This window comes from Apium graveolens, chromosome 3 (genome assembly GCF_009905375.1).
Source record: "Apium graveolens cultivar Ventura chromosome 3, ASM990537v1, whole genome shotgun sequence".
Classification (NCBI taxonomy): Eukaryota; Viridiplantae; Streptophyta; class Magnoliopsida; order Apiales; family Apiaceae; genus Apium; species Apium graveolens.
The window spans coordinates 293,511,512-293,530,942 of record NC_133649.1 but is presented as its reverse complement, the minus strand read 5'-3'; the positions used below and the strand labels follow the sequence as shown (position 1 = coordinate 293,530,942).

At 33.4% G+C, this 19,431-nt stretch overlaps 1 protein-coding gene across 1 annotated transcript; it reads right to left on the bottom strand.

Annotated features, from left to right (window-relative positions):
* Window positions 1–16,494: 16,494 nt before the first annotated feature.
* LOC141715200 (AT-hook motif nuclear-localized protein 10-like) lies at window positions 16,495–19,062 on the bottom strand. The gene is made up of 5 exons (XM_074518678.1): window positions 18,856–19,062; window positions 18,516–18,569; window positions 18,299–18,430; window positions 17,742–17,903; window positions 16,495–16,581 (listed from the first exon to the last, which is right to left on the bottom strand). The coding sequence occupies exons 1-5, from the start codon at window positions 19,060–19,062 to the stop codon at window positions 16,495–16,497; spliced, it is 642 nt and encodes a 213-aa protein (XP_074374779.1).
* Between the last annotated feature and the right edge of the window lie 369 nt (window positions 19,063–19,431).

Genomic DNA, 19,431 nt, shown 5'->3' with positions numbered 1-19,431 from the left:
CACTATTTATTAGGGCTAAATTCGACCGAAAATTTTTTGGGTCGAATTTAGGGGCCTAAATACGACTGGTTTAGTTTCGAATGTTTTAATTTTAACCGTTTTCGGTTAAAATTGGTTGTAAATATGACCGTTTAAACACAGCCGTTTGAATTTGATCGAAGCAGGTCGAATTTAGCCATGTCCAAAGGATTTGACCGCCTGCGGTCGAATTTAACCCCAGTCGAATTTGAATCAGTTGTATTTAACCTTGTTTTCTTGTAGTGAATGTTATTGGGGCCAACTATAAACCCATTCACTCCCTGTACAACCCGATTAATGGAGGCCCATTTCATCTCCATTCTCCAATTGCGTTGCAGTGCAAGATAATTTACTGCGGTGCACATGGCTACTATTTGTAAGACTACTGTTGTTAGGCTTTCCTACTGGTGTTAGGCTTTCCACAGCCACATACCCGTTTTAATTGAAGTTCAGGCCCATGTCATATGCTGATGTTGATCGAATTTAACCTTGTCCAAAGGGTTTGACCGTATGCGGTCGAATTTAACCCCAGTCGAATTTTAATCAGTTGTATTTAACCTTGTTTTCTTGTAGTGAATGTTATTGGGCCCAACTATAAGCCCATTCACTCCCTGTACAACCCGATTAATGGAGGCCCATTTCATATTCATTCTCCAAATGCGTTGCGGTGCAAGATAATTTACTGTGGTGCACATTGATAGGGTATAAGAGACCCAGATAAGCAACAACCTGGACTAAAGGGAGGCAGGCTCAACCGACCTGCTAAGACCCCCCTCTCCCAGGCCAGTCAAGCATAGGAGCCCAGGCCCGGGTCTATCCTACTTTCCGGATCCGGATCCACCTGCATACCTGGATCCGGATCGGGGCCAAAACCACAGTGAGGGGGGTCCCAGAAAACACATGCACACCCCACAACCCGCCAAGCAAGGGGGCGTAGGCACGTGACTATGACAGCTATCAACAACCAACACACCAGACAAGCACGGCGCATGTCAGAAGGTCGTTTGGACACTCTGGAGGTGGTCCTCCCCTGGACACGTGCAATCAATCCGCCCAAGCCAGGCGTCCTCCGGTCCCAAGATCCAACGGCCCAGATTCAGAGGTAATTACCCCTAAACCCTACCTTGGGGCTATATATACCCCTAAGGCTGAAGGGTTTAGGGGTTGGAAGTTATTCACTCTCACACACTCACACTCTCTCACACTCAAAAACACACAGCAGCCACCATATATACACATCCATACACAAACACACAGCAACCTTACATTTATATTCATCTCCGTCTTCCCAAAAAGCTGGTTCTTACTCTCACGCCGGAGGCGCCGCGGGACTCCAACCCCCCTTCCGGCGTTGTTTTGTAGGAACCCAACCACAGCTACACCTCTACGGCGGAAAAGGATCCAGGACGGCGTCGGAGGAGCAGCCCCGCCACCAGGAGTTATCACACATGAATACTGTTTATGAGACTACTGTTGTTAGGCTTTCCACAGCCACATGCCCGTTTTAATTGAAGTTCAGACCCATGTCATATGCTGCTGTCCAGAGTTGTTTTTAAGGAAAAAAATTAAATCGTTGGCAGGGTGAATTGAACCCTGGACGAGTGGGTGTACTGAGATTCAGATTTCCAAATGGACTGCATGATCAACTGTGCTATCCAACTACTCATGTGCAATATTGGACTTAAATCAACGAGAGACACCATTTCCTGCTTATTTTTGGAGAGGCACTTCATTCAAATGGAGAGGGAGTACTTCTAACTTTCTTTGTAAATTATTATTCTTTGTTTTATTTTTGTATTTTTTTAGATTAATTTTTCTGTCTTTCATAGTTAGTATATTATTATATATATATTATTATTTTATTCATAAAGGACAATGACCAGTTCAAGTGTGGGGAGGTGTTAACAATATTATTAAAAATTAAAAAAAAATTAGTGTTGTAAATTAGTTAGTGCATGACATGTTAGAATAAATAATAGCATATTTTATAATTAATTCATATAAACTACATGAAATCATATATTTGTAATATATATTAGTTGCATAACATCGCATGATCTCGATTTAGTAGTAGTACAAGTCAGTGGCCTATGATGATATTTTGTATAGCTTGTTTCTAACTAAATCTTGCTATGATCAATTGATATTATAATGCGTAGTGTCACTAGTGCAGAATTTATTTTCACCACACAATTTTTTGATGCTCTTGTACTGAGACTCAGATGTCCTTGTTTCTTGAGGGGTAGCTCCTTGTTGATAATTAGAATTTTGACTATTTATTTTTTGAGCTTAGTACGTAAATGCTAAAGTTTGAGGGAAACTATGGGATATAAATGTCTTGAAAAAAAGCAGAAAAAAAAAGAAGTAAAAATAGTAGTAATAAATTACACAAAAAAGTGGTATAATTGACTAGGTTGAGCTCATTACTACTCGAGTAATGAAGTCTGAGGGGACTTTGTGCCTAGTATCATAAAGTCTTTATGGTTTGGGATTGCTGACATAACGCTCGGTACATGGGTATTAGTGTATAAATCTTTAGGTATCTCGACCATTGCACGGTTAAATAAATCACGTAATACATATTGTGTAATATGATCAGTGAAGTTTGAGAGTGGTCGTAACTCTCTTACCCTGAGAAGCTACCCGACCTTAGACCTAGCTTGTGAAGTCTTATGGTGGTTGTAACTCACTTACCCTAAAGAGCTTCCTAACCTTAGACCGAGCATATAAAAATACAATGTGTGTATAGTTAGTAATATTGTAGAAATAAAAGAAGACATAGAAATCCCTTGCTTAACTTGAATGATGGCTGGTTCTAAGTAATGAAGTGTTTAAGATCTATTCTAGTGATCAACTTGGGAGATATTAACTTGCATGACTTGTCATGTTGAAACTTGTATGCCTTTGTTCTTGGTTCAGTAGAGAGCATTTTGTTAATCTAAGCACACGCGCACTCTGCACTTGTATGTACTATGTGGTGATGTTTTAGTGTGAGCTTGATGTGTTTAACTTGTTGCATATCCTGAGAGTATTGCTGACTTGACGTATACTATTATGTTTGAGATCCTTTTCATTTCTAATCATCTACTTGCATTCATGTAGGTAATTCTAGTCCTACATTGCCTAAGGACGACTATATTATATGGGATAGGTAGATTTTGTGGGTATATCTTCTATAAACCCTCACAAGACACAACTCATCCTACTAGGGCTGCTTAGGGGTTTAATGGTTTTTTGCATATGCTCAATATAATCATGTCATTTACGAAAGTCGAGTTACTTAATTAGATAATTTTATTTCTCTTATTTGCCCGAGGACGTGCAAAATGCTAATTGTGGGGATATTTGATAGAATATAAATTTGTGTATATTTTAGATAATATTTGTCCCCATATTGATTATATTTTACATTTAATTGGACCTTTATTAATTAGTTTATAATATTTTATTGGAGGAAGCAAAGAATTCTAAGTTGGAAAGGATTGTAGCTAAATTAGAAGAAAATTTGGATTTGTTGGACTGTTCGAGCAAGACTTATTCTTTGGGTGGTATCTTGAGTTCCGTTCATGAGATTTGGACGATTCAACAGCCCACGCGAAGATAACGAGATTCTCTTTAATTAGAGAATGGTCTAAACTTCAAAATACACTCGGATCAACACAGTAACTGAATAGAAAAGTCAACTACGAATTTTGACTGTAGAATCCCATTTAATTTTGGAAACTCTTGTTTATTCCTAGGAACAATAAAAATACTTTTTATATTATGTTTATATTATTAGAGATAGATATATTCATAGCCACCAAGGAGGGAAGAATACTTCAAGGAGAAGATTGTGTGCTTGGGAATTTCGACATAAGGATTTCTCTTCTACATCTTTACTTTGTATTGTATTCTCAACTCTCTATGATTTTTATGTAATTATTCATGACTATGGTAGGATAAACCTTCTTTGTTGGAGGGCTTTTTTAAATTCCTAAACTTTAATTCTTGAGATGTGCTTGATTATGCTTATATGTTCGTCAATGCTTTTAGAGATACTTGAATTAACAATGGTATGTGGTCATCCAAGTTTGGTATGTGATTTTTATCTCTAAAGTCAATTAATCTTTCTATGTGGTCATGGAATTAATTGTATAAGTTTGTAATTCATATTAACTTTTCTATTCGGTCATGAGGTTATATGAATAACAAAATTTGTTTCTATGTGGTCATGACAAGTTTTCTGTAAGTATTTAGCATATCGAGGATATAATTCAAGACTTGTATGTCATGGGTTTAGGGGTGGATTTACATGCTTTCCAACATCTCTCTCTAATTGTTTACACACAAATTTTTCATTATGTTATATTTAGTTTAATAAAAAATAATAAATCAAACCGATTCACATTCTTAATTTTTATTCAAGATTAAAGCAAGAAGCAAATCATTGATCTTTGGCGTTAACGATACCCCTACTTATTCTATATTACATTCGACACAAAAGGGTCTAAGTTGAGTCACATCAAATTTTATCTCTAATGTTTTCAAATGGGAGTTAAATACGAATGTGGATGATTATTTGCATGTTGGGAGTTACATTTAAAAGGCCATAAATTGAAATTGGGTATATGAACCCTAAAGTTTACCTAACTGATTCTTCTTTGTTCATTTTTTTTGGTTGAGAATTGTTTGGGATGATATTGTCGTTTGATGGATGGATTCCTTAAATGGATGGAGTTGTTAATAGAGATGGAGTGTTTGAGTATTTATTAGAAAAGATTGGTCACTGAAGTGGAGCTCAACTTACAAGTAGGTACTTATTTTATCTGAGGTGGCAACTGATCCATTAACTTTAACGGATTTCGTTAAAAGTCAAAATAACTTAACGACAATGGAAGTTATTTTATAGTTCAAGTACCCAATTAATATTAAGTAGAGGTTTAGTTACCCAATTGCAAGTTTTTTGAGTCTAGGTACCTACGTGCAAGTTGCGCTTCACTTTAGTGACGAAATAGCCTTTAACCTCGTATAACTCTTACACCATAGAAAAACTAGTTTAATAAAAAATAATATAAGTTAATAAAAAGAGGATTAGTATATATAGCTTTTAACAGTTTATTTGTACCAGGTGCAAGTAGAACACATATGGACTTTTGTAAAGAAAATTTACGATGGAATGATTTGGGCATCAATCTTACCAAGGAAAACTTTATCCGCTTACGACGGAAGCTAAAGCCCTCGTAAATATCTACGACGGATATGCTATATGTCCCAAGAAAAATTTGAAAATAATATAATTTGCCACTTAATCATCTCGCCATTTTATTCGACCGAAACGTGCAAGATATTGATTATTTTATTATATATTTGTAATTAAATATATAAGAAAATTGCAATTATTGTGTGCAGCATTAACAATGTCATTATAATATTACTAAAGATAAATTGTGTGTCACAAGTTCACCCACCTATAATAAATGCCACCTTTCACCATTTAAAATAATATTTTTCAAACTAAATTAAGACATAAATGGTGGTGTATTAAGTTATTCGGGTAAAATATTTACCATCTCTTATTTGTCATCAAATAGCTATCAATTTGATAATTGTTCATATTTCAATTGATAATGAAAAGATTAATTATTTATAATTAGTTGAGTGAAAATAAATGTCACGATTCGTTATATTGATTTCAAATATCTCTACCATTTGTACTTATCTCTATTTTTTAAAATACATTTCAATACGAACTGTAACTCGTAACGCATGTATTTCTAAATCTGTAACCGTAATTGTTTTGCCGCTTATGTTCATGCATTAACTTCATTCAACACACAATATGGATCAAAATCTGATCTACATTTAAAAATAATTACGAGCATGTACCTAATAACGAATTTTTTGTATGTTACTATTTATTATACATATATAATGTTGTTAGTCCCATTGAAAATTACATAAATTAGTGAACTGAAAAATAAGCATGTTATAAAAATAATTAGTACTTTCTGGATTTTATACAATTAAAATTATGTAAAAAATATGTTAACATTAAAATTATATAATTATGATTTTTTTTTTTAAAAAAAAAAATTAGTGTTGGTCATATTGCATGTTAGACATTATATATATAAGTTTTATTTGAAGCTAGCCCAATGTCGTTTTCGCCTTTTCACTTTTATATTTTGATACCTTTTATAGTTTATAAGAAGCTTTTTGGGAAATACATCTAAATCCCTTCAAAAGGTAAAAAAAATACAATTAAGACAGATAACATAAAAACTATTAAATATAATATAGAAGAACTTAATTCGTGTTTAATCTAAATATTATTATGTATTGGTGTCTGTGTATAAGAAGAATTTAATTAAAGTTGATTAATATTTTTAAATCAGTGTATTAATAACTTTCTCGCAATGATTTTATTTCAAAAAACTAATTTTTTAATGTTATTAATTGTAGTGTTACTTCGATTTATAATAATTTAATTATTGTATATATAATTTTTTTGGAAGGTGTTTAAATCTTAAACTGAACCCAAATGACTGTTGTTTTGTGAATAATTTTTTTCTCTATACCCACACATTATAATAGAACCACACGCATATAGAACTTTTGACCTTAAGTTGTAACGACCGACAAAACACAAGTAATATTCTATTTTTATTTAGACCGCCTCAAAATTTTATAAATTTTAGCCCTCGAAAAAATTTTGCTTTTGTACCCAGATAAAAATAATTAATAGATAAATAAATAAATGAATAAATAATTAAATAAAATATAATTTGAGGCTAGAATTATATCTTAGAAAATTTTATTAGTCGTTTAAAATTTTATTGCATGTGCGGAGATCCCTAATTTTATTAATAATAATTATTAGTCATTAATTTTATAAATTTACTTTTTTTTAATTAAAATTAGAGCAGCTAATTAATTTATTTAGAATACTATTTTACTTTATCCAGTGAAATTATTTTATTAGATTTAAACTCCAGTAATTATGCATTTGAGACTCAATAAAATTATTTCCATAATCGTTTCAAGATATTTTAATTTAACTCACCTAGGGAAATTTTTTTTTTAGTTACTAACAATCTTTTCAACATAAAGAAAAATAATAAAAAAAATGCTTGGCTTATAAGTGAAGCTTGTTAGATATTTTGAATAGATATTCTTTTCAGGGAAGCATCTAGATGTGTGATTTTTTTTAAGAAGGGTCTAGATGAAGATACTTTTATAAGAAATTAATTAATTAAGGGGTCATTAAGAGTTACAAAGTTACTCAAGAATACTCTACGTCTGTGAAGAGTGAAAGATCAACAGAGAGAATTTAGGAGACTTTTTTGCATTCAAGGTAACTACTGCACTTTTATCTCTCATAAATTTGTTAAGATTGGTGTCATTATCTTTTAATTTATTTCTAGAAAATAATTAGGGATTTGATCATTAATGCTGTTTGTTTGCTATCAGTTAATTTTGGTAGTGAGTTGAAAGATACAACCTTTGAGTTTTAGTTATACATACATAAATTGATAAAATTATAAAATGGGCTTGGGCTTTTAAAAACAAACAGGGGGTTATGGGTGAGAGGGGGAAAGTAGTAAAATTAGGTTTAGTTGCCTTTTGTTACACAGATATGTTGCTTGCTGTGGTGAAGGTTTTAATTTGCAAAAGAAAAGCAGGGAGAACAGCTGTACGCGGGGTGTTTGGATGTTGGAGGGGAAGGAAAACGGGCGGAGCCACCGCGGCTGTGGAGTCACCGGCGGTGGTTTCCGTTATGGTGGCAGAAAACAGAGGTTGCATGAGGAGAAGGGAAGACCTGTGTTGCGTGTTTGGTTGTGTGTATTGTTGCAGTGTGTGTGTGGGAGGAGTGAAGGCGGAACCACCACCGATGTGGTGGTGGCGATGGTGCAGACGGCGGCGTAACGCCGCTGCTGGTGGCCGCGAGAGAGAAAGAGAGAGGAGAGATTGATTGAGAGTGGTTGAGAGGAGGGAGTTGTGTATGTGTTTGTGTGATGTTGGTACAGGGGAAGGGGGATGACGGCGGAGCCACCACCGGCGTGGTGGTGGTGTTCGGTAGTTGCAGAGAGTGAGAGAGGGAAGAAGAAAGAGAGCAGAGAGAGAGAGAGAGAACAAGAGAGAGAGAGAGAACGAGAGTGAGGGAGAGAAAGAGAGGAAGAGGGAGAGAGATTTTAGCCGGAAAATGGGTGGGTAATAATTTCTCGAAAAACGATTGATGGCAGCTTGTAGATCGGGCCATGGGCAGCAGGATTATGCGAAGAAAATTATGTTTCGGGTTAGCCGGAAAACGGCCGGGGGCGGCGGCTCCGGCCGGCGGCGGCGGCTCCGGTCGACAGCAGCCACGGAAGGTGATGAGGTGGTGGGGGAGGAAATGTTGAGGATGAGTTCAGGGAAGATGAGGGTAAATCTGTAAATTGGTAAAATAAAATTAAAATGAATTGATAAATAAAAAGTATTGTTAATTGGATAATAAATAATGGGTAATAAATGAAATAAAAGAAGGGAATAAATAAAATTGACATTAAAACAAAAAAAAGGGGGGGAAATAGTTGGATTATTGGGAAAAAGAAATTAGATAAAAGTAACGTATTATTATTTTTGGTTAAACAAGAATTAGAGTATTAATTTATGGAATATAGTATAAGTGGTGATTAAAAATAATACAAGATACTTAGAGTGGATGCATTGTTACCAAGTTATTTAATAGTAAAATAATTATGAAATAAAAATAGAAGAGTGTAAATGTGATTATAAATAAATTCAAGTTTTAGGGATATTATCGTTAGCTTAGTATAATTTTATAAATAAAATGACTCGATTAATTCAATATTAAAATAATGAATTAAAAATTTATTTGGCATTAAAATATTTTAAGAAAGAATATTTAGAGTGAGTTTTTGAGCTCCTTTGTCGAATATTATTTAATTTTTTTTTTCTTATTTTATGAATTGATAGAAATTTTATTTTCCTCGTGGAATATTGGAGCAATATTGAGCTCGCATATTGTTTTAAATTACTATAATTATTCTTAGCATACGGGCGAGCAAGGCAAGTTTACTATCTCTCCACTCACCTTAAAAATATTTATTTTCGTTAATGTTTTGAATTATATTTTTTCTCGAGTATTGTTTATTTCAAATTTATTTATTTATTCAAGAATGATTTATTTTCTGAATTTTAAAAATATTATCATTATTTAGATTAGTTATTTCTATTTAATTTCTTCGATCGAATACTCCATCTTTTAATAAACCTTAGTCGTGCTCATTGTTCGAGATGACTCCTTTTAATTTCTTTTAGTTAAGGTTTGATTCCTTAATTCGGGTCAACCACATTCGTTTCTTGTCGGTTACATCTATTGTCCAGATGTATCCACTTTTATTGAAGTCAAGGACTGATTCATTGTTCGAATCAGAAATTATTAGGAAATATGTTAAGTTTATTACTCGTAGTGATTGGTCTTACTCACAATAGTCCTGAACGTTATTTAGTCGTTTGGTTATTCTTCTGATTGGAGATAACTAAATAATTTTTTTTGAACTTGACCCATCTCTTTGTTCGAGATGGTCACCTCCTTTGCTTTCCAGACGATGCCTTGTCCGTGTCGTCTAAAATTATTTTCTTGTTCACTGAATTAATCCATTTTTTGGGTTAATGTAATTTATTTAGAAAGTGCTAGCTGTGTGCTAGACTTAGCAAATAAATTTTCTAGTGTCTAGCTTCGCTATCAAGGAATTACTCGGGGATTCATATTCAAAACTGGTCAACATGGTCCAGAAACGTTGACCATGATTATATGGTCCGGAAACGTTGACCATATCCAATCTGGTCCGTGATGGTTAACCATGGTTAGTGACAATGTGTTATGTTCAGAGTGACATTTGCTCTGTGGTAGACAGGGTTGTGTGACAACCCTATAATGATTAATTGCTAGCAAAATTTGAAATGTAAGGTGGGACTTGCCTGAAGGCACTGATCACGCTACACGCGAGTTCTGCAGGAGTCGATACTTGTGACATGGTAATTGATCGAGCCATGGGGTATCGAAAGGTGGACGACCAGTATGCTCTTGTGTCATGTTATTTAAAGATATGTTTGAGTTGTTAACATTCTCATATTTGAGTTTTATTATTTAAGTCGTCAGTTATCGTTTATTCTTAAAAATTTCAAATGTATTCTGTTATTTCCTATTTTTGGGTGTTGGTTAAATAGTGAATTTGCTGAGCATATTAATGCTCACTCTTTCTATCATTACATTTCTTTTAGCAGTCAAATTAGAAAGTGATAAACATCCAAATCCGCGTGCGAAGGGCAAGGAAAAGATGCCAAGTTCAAGCATGGATTGTTAGATTGTCTGTGTGCCAGCCATATGCTATGGAAGTCGCCTAACAGTGGAATAAATTTTAGTTATGTAATAAAGTTCTAGTGGTTGATACTTTGGTTCGCGGAGTATGTATGGTATTAGTAAGTGATCCTTGGATCTGTGGACGTGATAAGATAAATGTAATAAAAGTACTTTTTATGCTATTGTAATAATAAACAGGTATTTGATACACTGCATGATATGGCGACCCAAATCCGTGAAAGAGCGGGTTTGGGGGCGCTACATAAGTCAAGACCTCAATATCTACATTAACCATTTGTTGGCCTTAATAATCACGATTTTAGATTTTATAAAAAATGACATGAAATTTAAATTGTTAAGAACTCATAAAACTATTACATACAATTTGGTTTTAGTTTTCTTTCTCAAATGTATTAAACCAAATTACATAAATCCCTAGCTAATCCCGAATATAATGCTAAATATGTGATTAAAAGTTCTATCTTAATACTAAAGATGAATTTGTATTCTAACACCGAGTCTCTAATGCATCCAATTTACGGTATAAGGATTTTGAATTATCAACGGCAAAAAATAAGGATAAAAGTGAATAATAAATTACCTCTTAAAAGAGCTAAACATAAGTTATAGAACTAAGGCTCCATTCGGTATTGCTGTTGCATAGAGTTACATCAGTTTTTTCTGAAAAGCTGTCAGAAAAGTGTTTGATAAATTCTAAAACCTACTGTTTGGAAAAGTGTCCTTGGTCTAAAAGTTGTTGTTAGCAAAAGCATGTCCCCCATTTTTTTGGAAAAAGCTGTTTTCACCTTTTGCATAAAGTAACTATCAGTTTCACCATTAAACCTTTTCAAAAAATATTATTTTTATATATTTTTTCTCAAAATATGCATAAATTAAAAAAAACCAAACAACCATCTAATTTTCCTGACAGAATTTTTTCTCACATTTTCCACCAGCATTTTTTCTCACAGTACAACAGTTTTCAACAGCACTCCCAAATAAAGCCTAAATAACAAAAAAATAAGAACCATGACATAACTTTAACTATAAGGGAAAACCATGAAAATAATATTACAAATATGCTAGAAATTTTGGAATTATAAAGGCAATTAAGTGTAATATCTCGATGCTAATTGGCCCCTAACTCACTCCTTGTATACGCAGGAATGTCCTTATTATAATCATTATTTAAATTATATTTTAATACAACTATTGGACACCATAATGACCAAATCTTTAGTACAAAATGATAAATTAAATTAATTTTGTTATATTTAGAGGTTAAATGTTTTACAGTAATTATTTAGATTATATATTTATAATTAAGTTACTATACCGTAAATTTTGTTGACTTCACCATTATCTCCCTAAATAGAGCCGCACACAAATATTAAGGTTTAATCTCTTAGACTTCAAATTCTCCAAAAACTCAGCCAACGAAGCCAAAAAGCTCATTTAAATACAGCCAAACTTAGGGTTTTGATAGACTATTATCCATTTAGGGTTTTGTATATTTTCGGTATTTGGTGATTAATATTTGATTATAGTTGTCTATTTAGGGCTATAATTCGAGTCGGGCAGCTCGCGAGCTCCCCCGGCTCGAACTTGTTTAAGTGGGCTCGACTCGGCTTGTTTAGTTAAACGAGCCGAGTTCGGGCATAGGTTCCGGCTCGTTTAATTACTCAAGTTGGCTCGGCTCGACTCGTGAAATTAAACGAGCCGAGTTCGGGTAGAGGTTTAGGCTCGATTAAGTATAAAATTAAACGAGATGGCTCCCCCGACTCGTTAAAACCAGCTCGTTTAGCTAAACGAGCCTGCTCGACTCGAATCGTGAAATTAAACGAGTCGAGTTCAGTCAGAGGTTTAAGCTCGTTCAACTAAACGAGCCGGCTCGGCTTGACTCGATTAATCTCGGCTCGAATTACATCCGGCTCGAAACTTGGCTCGCTCGGCCCGAATTACAGCCCTATGTCTATTCTTGTTTTTGGATAAATGCTTTGTTATGTTGATGATTGAATTGTGTTTCTTTGATATTTTCATCACTTTTGTATGTGTGTGGGATTAAATGTGTCTATAGCTTTCTTCAAGCCTTGTAAAAAGTTTGAATCTCTATTTTTCACCCTTAAATCTCTATTTTCGGTTAATATTTGTGTTATCTTCTTATATTTGGTTATAAATAAACTGAAATTTAGTCTATATTTTGTGAGCTGTTATGTATATACTGAGTAATACTCTGCCTTTTTTCTAATTTGAAATTAAATATTATATATATATATACATCTTTGTGTCTAATTTTTGTTATCTTAACATGTTCTATAAATGAGTTTTGATATTTGGTAATATTTGTTAATATATGCAGGTTGGTAGGTGTAGTTTTTTATTGATTCTATTTGTGATTTTTATGGAGTTGGGGTCTAGTAGCAGCTGGAATGATGGTAGTAAAGGGGGAAGAGTTGGACGCGGAAGAGGTGGACGCGGAAGAGTTGGAGGTGGATAGAGAAGAGATGGATACTGAAGGGTGGACATGGAAATGGTACTGGAAGTGTAACAGAAAATGAAGGAGATAGGGAGGAAGGTGGCTATAATGATGGCAATAATTAGGATAATGGTGATGAAGGACAATAAAGTCACATTGTACCGAATATAACATTCCAGAGAGCTAAACGTAGCTGATGTGTTTGTGACTACAATAAGAGACCTTCCACGGATGGGGATAGGCGGATTGTTCATTTTATCGAAGAAAGAAAGTAATTTCTATTTCTTACTTCATATATGCTTATTACCTATATATATGTGTGTGTATACTATATAGACTAAAAAAATTCAAACGGCCCAAAACCGGGTGTATTTAGCTAAATTTAACTAAAAACAATTGTAGTTAGCTAAATACGATCGGTTTTTTGACAGGTTGTATTCGCTGGATTCATATTTAGTAAATCGGATGTATTTAGTACTAAATAAGACCGATTAAATATAACCGTGTTAGGTCACACACACTGTAGAAGGGGGTTGAATACAGTGTTTACTACAATCAAATCGAATTAAAGAACACAAGTAACAGAACACAGATTTTATTCAACACAATAAACTCTGTTATAATATGGATCTCTCCTCTCTCAGAGATGAACAAATTATCACGAGAGCTGCTAGGGTTATAATGAATAATAACTTCGATAATGATAACACATATAGTGTAAACCCTATGCCCGTATTTATATACTACACAGTTATAAGATAATGTTCTAATTGATATCGAATATAATTCTGCTTCCTAAAATATCAACTAGTTATCTTTTATTTCAAGTATTCTATTCTTCATAGAATTCCTTCTTCATGCATATTTTTTTCTTGTCTTAGTCTCGATCTTCTTTCCTTTCAATCAGCCGCCTGCCTTATCTGAAAGTCATCTTAAGTCCTGATATTATCTCCTGATAAATATCTTCTGATAACTTAAGTTCTGATAACTTAAGTTCTCAAATCTTAAGTTCTGCTTTCAGTATAAGTGCTGATTTTCAGTTAAGTACTAATTTGTCATGTTAAGTAAGATCTAAAAATGAAACCCAAATCATATTAGACATGACATCATAAATATATCTAACAAACCGGCTAAATACAACTGATTTCGGTCAAATTTAATTTTTCGGTTAAAATTCCATTATCCGGTCAAATATTTAAATTTTCCGAAATTTTTTAAATATTCCACCCAAAACTTAAATTTAACTGCATAAAGTCGAAGATGCAATTCTAAATTCGACCGCAATCAGTTGAAATAATCAACACCCGATTTAAAAAAAGCCGGATTCCAGAAATTTACCGGAATCTGGAAATTATCCGGCAACCCTAAACTCAATTAAAACACCATTTTCTAGATGTCATTTTCCACTACAATTCAACATATCAAGTTTTAGATATATGAATAATTTTAACGAGTTTAAACACACCAAAAAAGAAGAATTCGATTACAGCGGCCTAAACTCCGACGAGATAAAAAACACGACCAAACATAACTAAAGATATATGTTTAGACTAAAAACTACACGATCTATTCATACACAAACCCAGAAACAACAACAAATCTGCAGAAATTGAAACTCTAAATTCCGACGAAATAATCGAAAGTAACAAATTTTCAAACAATTAACCTTCAATGATTTTGATGCTAGAAACGGAAACTTTGTGTTATAGGTTTTGATTTGAATACTCAAACTCGCAATTTGGAGCCTAATAACATACACAAATTTGCTTCGATACCCTAGATCGTCTTACAAAAGGGGATTTTTAAACAATTATTTATCTTTTGGGCACTTTCGATGATATAGTAAAAAAATTATAGCCCATTTGGCTTCGGGTTTGGTTTGCATTTTAACCGGAAAATATATCAGAGAGAGAGAGATGGATTTTCTAGGCCAAGAAAGAAAGAGAGCGGGGGGCGAGAGGCACGTGAGGAACTTTTGTTTTATAATTTTTTTTACTTATAAATTATAATATAATGTAGACCGTTGGATATATGTTTTATAAATAAATTTGGTACGTTAATCTCATTCACGTGGATTGGTGACATGCCATTAAATTCAACTGCATTCGGTTGAATTTAGGAGTGTCAATTTAATTAATTTATTATAATTTATTTATCTTATGATAATTAAATTTTGTTTTAATTTCTAGGATATAGCGAAAATAACTATTTAATCCTTTTCTTGAAAATACTATAATATTAAGATATTATAATATATTTAAAAATTTACCTTTTTAAAAAAAATTGAGGTCATGATAATGGTTGATTTCATCATAAATTCCACCAATAAAAATGTGGGAGGAATGTAGGATTAAATTTAATTATATATTATTTGTTAAAATAATCACGGTCTAGTCATAAAAAAAATTTGAAATTTTGCATCTAACTCTTTTTACATTAATTATTTAAATTATATAATTATTCATAAGAAGTATAAAGTGATAGTGAAAAGTTAGAAAAATTATTAAAGTGGGGGGAGCAATCAATATTTAATGTATAAAGTGAGTGTAATTGAAAAAACAGAAGTGCATTTAGTTGATTTTTATATTGTATCACTACTTATGGAAACTCTTGAAAAAACAGAAGTGCATTTAGTTGATTTTCATGTAAAGAATCGAGAGACATATAAAAATGAAAGTGTAAAGAAATGAGAGGGAAGGACAAAGTAATTAAAAATTTTATTTTTGTTTTTTTATCGCACTTGATATTGTGATTCTGATTATAGATTTCATAAAAAAATGACATTTATTTAAATTATTTGAATATTTATAAAATAATGATATATTTGTTTGTGTTTTACTCCTCACTAAACCAAACCAAACATATCCGGTATATCCCACTTAATAAACGGTCTGGGGAGGGTAAGTTGTACGCAGCCTCCCTCATTACGAAGAATGAAAAGGCTGTTTCCGAAAGACCCTGGCTTGTGTGTGTCAAAAATACATAAAAAGTGAAAAGAATAATATAACATATACGCAATAATCAATACTCACTTCAAACAAACAAAAAATCTGATCAATTAAATTGAAAAAAGTCGAAACAAACCTTAGCCCATGGTATAATTCACACGGGACTTACCTAATTATTTGTTGCTTGTTGTTTGGTCGCCCACAAGTTGCAATCAATCGGGTAAGATGTTTGAACAAACATTTTGAAATCGGGTAAGTACGTATATGTATGTGTGATCCGTAAATAAAAAAACTAAGTAACGGTTCGAAAGAAAATTGGTTCCTTCTTGATCTCTATCTTGTAATAAGTAGTGCAGGAAAAATTGAAGTTGATGATAGAGGTTACGTGAATGGAGAGAGATAGTTTCCCCATATATTTGAATCCAACACTGGATCGATTCTAATTACTTAATTCGATGATGAAACCTAGGACTCTTCTGCATCCACCACCGAATCTTCTATGGATTTAACCCTGAAGAACATCTGATTTCCAGAAATACGTTTTACATTTCTCATCCTTATTTTCTTTTTCAAAAGAAAACTGGTACATGTACATGTTAAATCCCCTGTAATACTCAATTCCCCCCACCCCCCTCCCTGCGCGCCCCGCTCCCCGTGCACGTATGTGTTTTTACTGTATACACACAATTATACAAATCTTGGTTTTAGTGTGGCAAATCCATAAACACCTTCAACTTGCCAGAATAAAGTCCGTGTATTTCTTCATGAAAAGTCAAAACCTTATTCCTCACCTATATTAAACAAATCAACATATGGTGTACATACGTTATCCCAAATGTATATAATGCTATATATGCTACTAAAAGGTCTTAGAGAGTATGACATTATCAATTACTAGTGTGACAAAGAAAAAGAGGATAAATATTAATAAAAGTATATATATTATTTAATCTTGTAATAGGATGATTAATAATATATTTTTTAAGTGAAGTTTTTAAGTGAGCCACTTAGACTGATAGGGTTAAGTACATGATAAAATATATGTAATATATTTGTTATTTACTTGTTAATATTTAATTTATGCATTACACATGGATTACTATCTTTGAGACGGTACATAATTAATATTAATCGAAAGTTGTCTTTGTGGTCTTAATTATTAAGTAACATATAAGAATAGGTACTGTTAGCTATCACGCATCTTCACTCATGTAGGTGTTCCAAAGTTATTTTAGGCTAAATAGAAATAAATAGAAATAAATACTGGCAAAATTGCAATACTAATGATCAAAGAATAAAATTGGTGAAACTTCATGCAAGAAATAATATGCAGGAAATACTAAAGTTAATAATTACAAAGCTTCTTAGGAGCCTAAAGCAAATCAAGAAAGTATTATGATACTCCATCAGGCGTAACCATGTTGACATCGGGGGTTCCCTTCTCGGCCTCTGACATGGGTCTGGTCTTGCTGCATCTTGCTGCCGTTAATAATTTCTACGAGCATTTGGGAGAAAGGTCCCAACCACAGTTTGAGAAGAAAATGAGTGTTAACATTAAGGTTAAAATAAAGTCTAGAAGGCCTCTGGAAGAGGAGTAAACTATAATTTCTAATGAAGGCCTCTGGAAGAGGAGTAAACTATAAAATAAAGTCTAGACTTATAACGCACCACCAAAACTAAATAGATAGTATACATTATGTTAAATGTTCATGACAAAACAGGGGTATTAAGGTAAAAAAGTGCAGGTCTGACTTGATGCATGCTCACTAGCTTCAATCAGCAGAATGTTGGAAAGTAAAATGCATCAAAACAAATTGAAAACAAATTGAGCATGCTACTATATCTCAGCATAACAATTTTACAGCAACTAGCATGAGCCACACTGACTTTTTACATTTAAGTTATTAGTACATAATTAAATCCTAACAGTAGAACAAAGAGAAGATCTTACTTGAACCCCGCCAGCTGCAACTAGCGGGCCAGCCACGGCACCTCCTATGACATGGCCGTCGGGACAGGCTAGCGATACACTGACACCACCTGTTCTACATCTCCCCATTCCAGTTTCAGCCACAGTAAATGAGCCAGTCAAAGACAAGATTTGAAACTGACCCTGCAGTATATAGTTTGAAATTGTGCATTAAAGAGAAGAGAGAGAAATAAAAGAGTACTAATTCCATTATTAAGTAGATTTTTATTGCAACAAGGATACTCAGAGAAGCTATACAGCCATAGTTGTCTCCCCACTCAGGAATTACAAGTAACACAATCACCCTGATCCGAGCAGGGCATGTCCTCCATTCTTGTATGTAAATCAGCAAAAGTGGGGTCTATATGTAACTATACGGCTATAAATCACAAGACGAAACACCTTTTTCGTAATTTCTTAATTAAATCAATTTGCATTCAGACGAGATAGCTAACAGACATATGCACATACATTAACCTATAGTATGAATGCAACCAATAAATTAGAGTTGAAGTAGTAGTAATAAATTAGAGTCAAACCTCATAGGTGACTGAACCACCAGAAGAAAGGGGATGAGAAATCAGTGCACTAGAAACAGTTCCGTAGGCAGAAACCACACAAATTCCTCTAGGCCCGTTTTGAACCAGAGACATGATCTTTCTAATAACATCCTAAAAGAAACAGTACAATATAAATTTAACATAATTTAATAAAAAATTATACAAGAAAGTTTAAAAAGAGAATTAGTATGTATACCTCCCCAGAGTCTACATGTATCACATGCGCCGTAAAGTCTGCAGGCAGCTGTGTCTGCATAAAACCCACATTGACAGAAGAAAAATTACAATGCATTTAGTTCCCATAATAATAACTAGGGCACAAACAAATTATCATTCCTATAAACAAAATCTATTATTTTTTAAACCGCCAACAACAAAAATATAGTAGAAAAACACGAAAAGAAAGAAGAAGCAATTTTATAATTATTTTTTGAAATTCAGTGAAGGAAAAGTACTCACTCATGGAAGTAGGTATCTGCAAGTTTTCAGAACCCTGGGGGCGTACACGCCCACGTGGGCCCCGGACAGAAAACAACAGCAACTCTCATGGGCATTAATGAAACAGCACTCATCGCTGGGGGTGAAGATACAGCACCCATCACTGACAGGGAAGCACCAGCACTCCCAGGAGACAGCACCAAATTTCTTGTTGCTTCAGACTTTAGGGGCCTTCCCCTCTTTCTTTTTACCTGCCCGCTGGGGGTGTTCAGGTCTAGGGTACACTTTCCCTTCTCAGATGCCATATTTTCTCTGTAATTTAGAGGGTCTTTGTGTGTGTTTGTGACTATATTGAAACTGTTGAAGACTTAGTGTTGTATATATATAGTGGTTGGAGACTTGCCTATATTAATGATACCGTATCTAAAATCTACCCACCTATATAACAAAACTTTATTTTATTTTTCTTTATATGTTTTACATTTTATTTTATTTTGTAAATCTAAATTTCAATATTATATTTTCTATAAAATATTTTTCATTTTTATAGCTTATTTTCTTTATTCTTCTCCTTGGTTCAAAATACAAATAAAAATTATTATCTGGTGTACCAATTTGGCATTTCAAATATCAATTAATATCGAAAGTATTCAATATTTAAAAAACTAACTTTG

Coding starts and splice junctions, on each gene's coding strand:
- LOC141715200 (XM_074518678.1), bottom strand. CDS start 19,062: ATGGCATCTGAGAAGGGAAAGTGTACCCTAGACCTGAACACCCCCAGC. Junction 17,904..18,298: donor GTGGTTCAGTCACCTATGAG/GTTTGACTCTAA, acceptor TATATACTGCAG/GGTCAGTTTCAAATCTTGTC. Junction 16,582..17,741: donor TTGCAGCTGGCGGGGTTCAA/GTAAGATCTTCT, acceptor TGTTTAATATAG/GTGAGGAATAAGGTTTTGAC.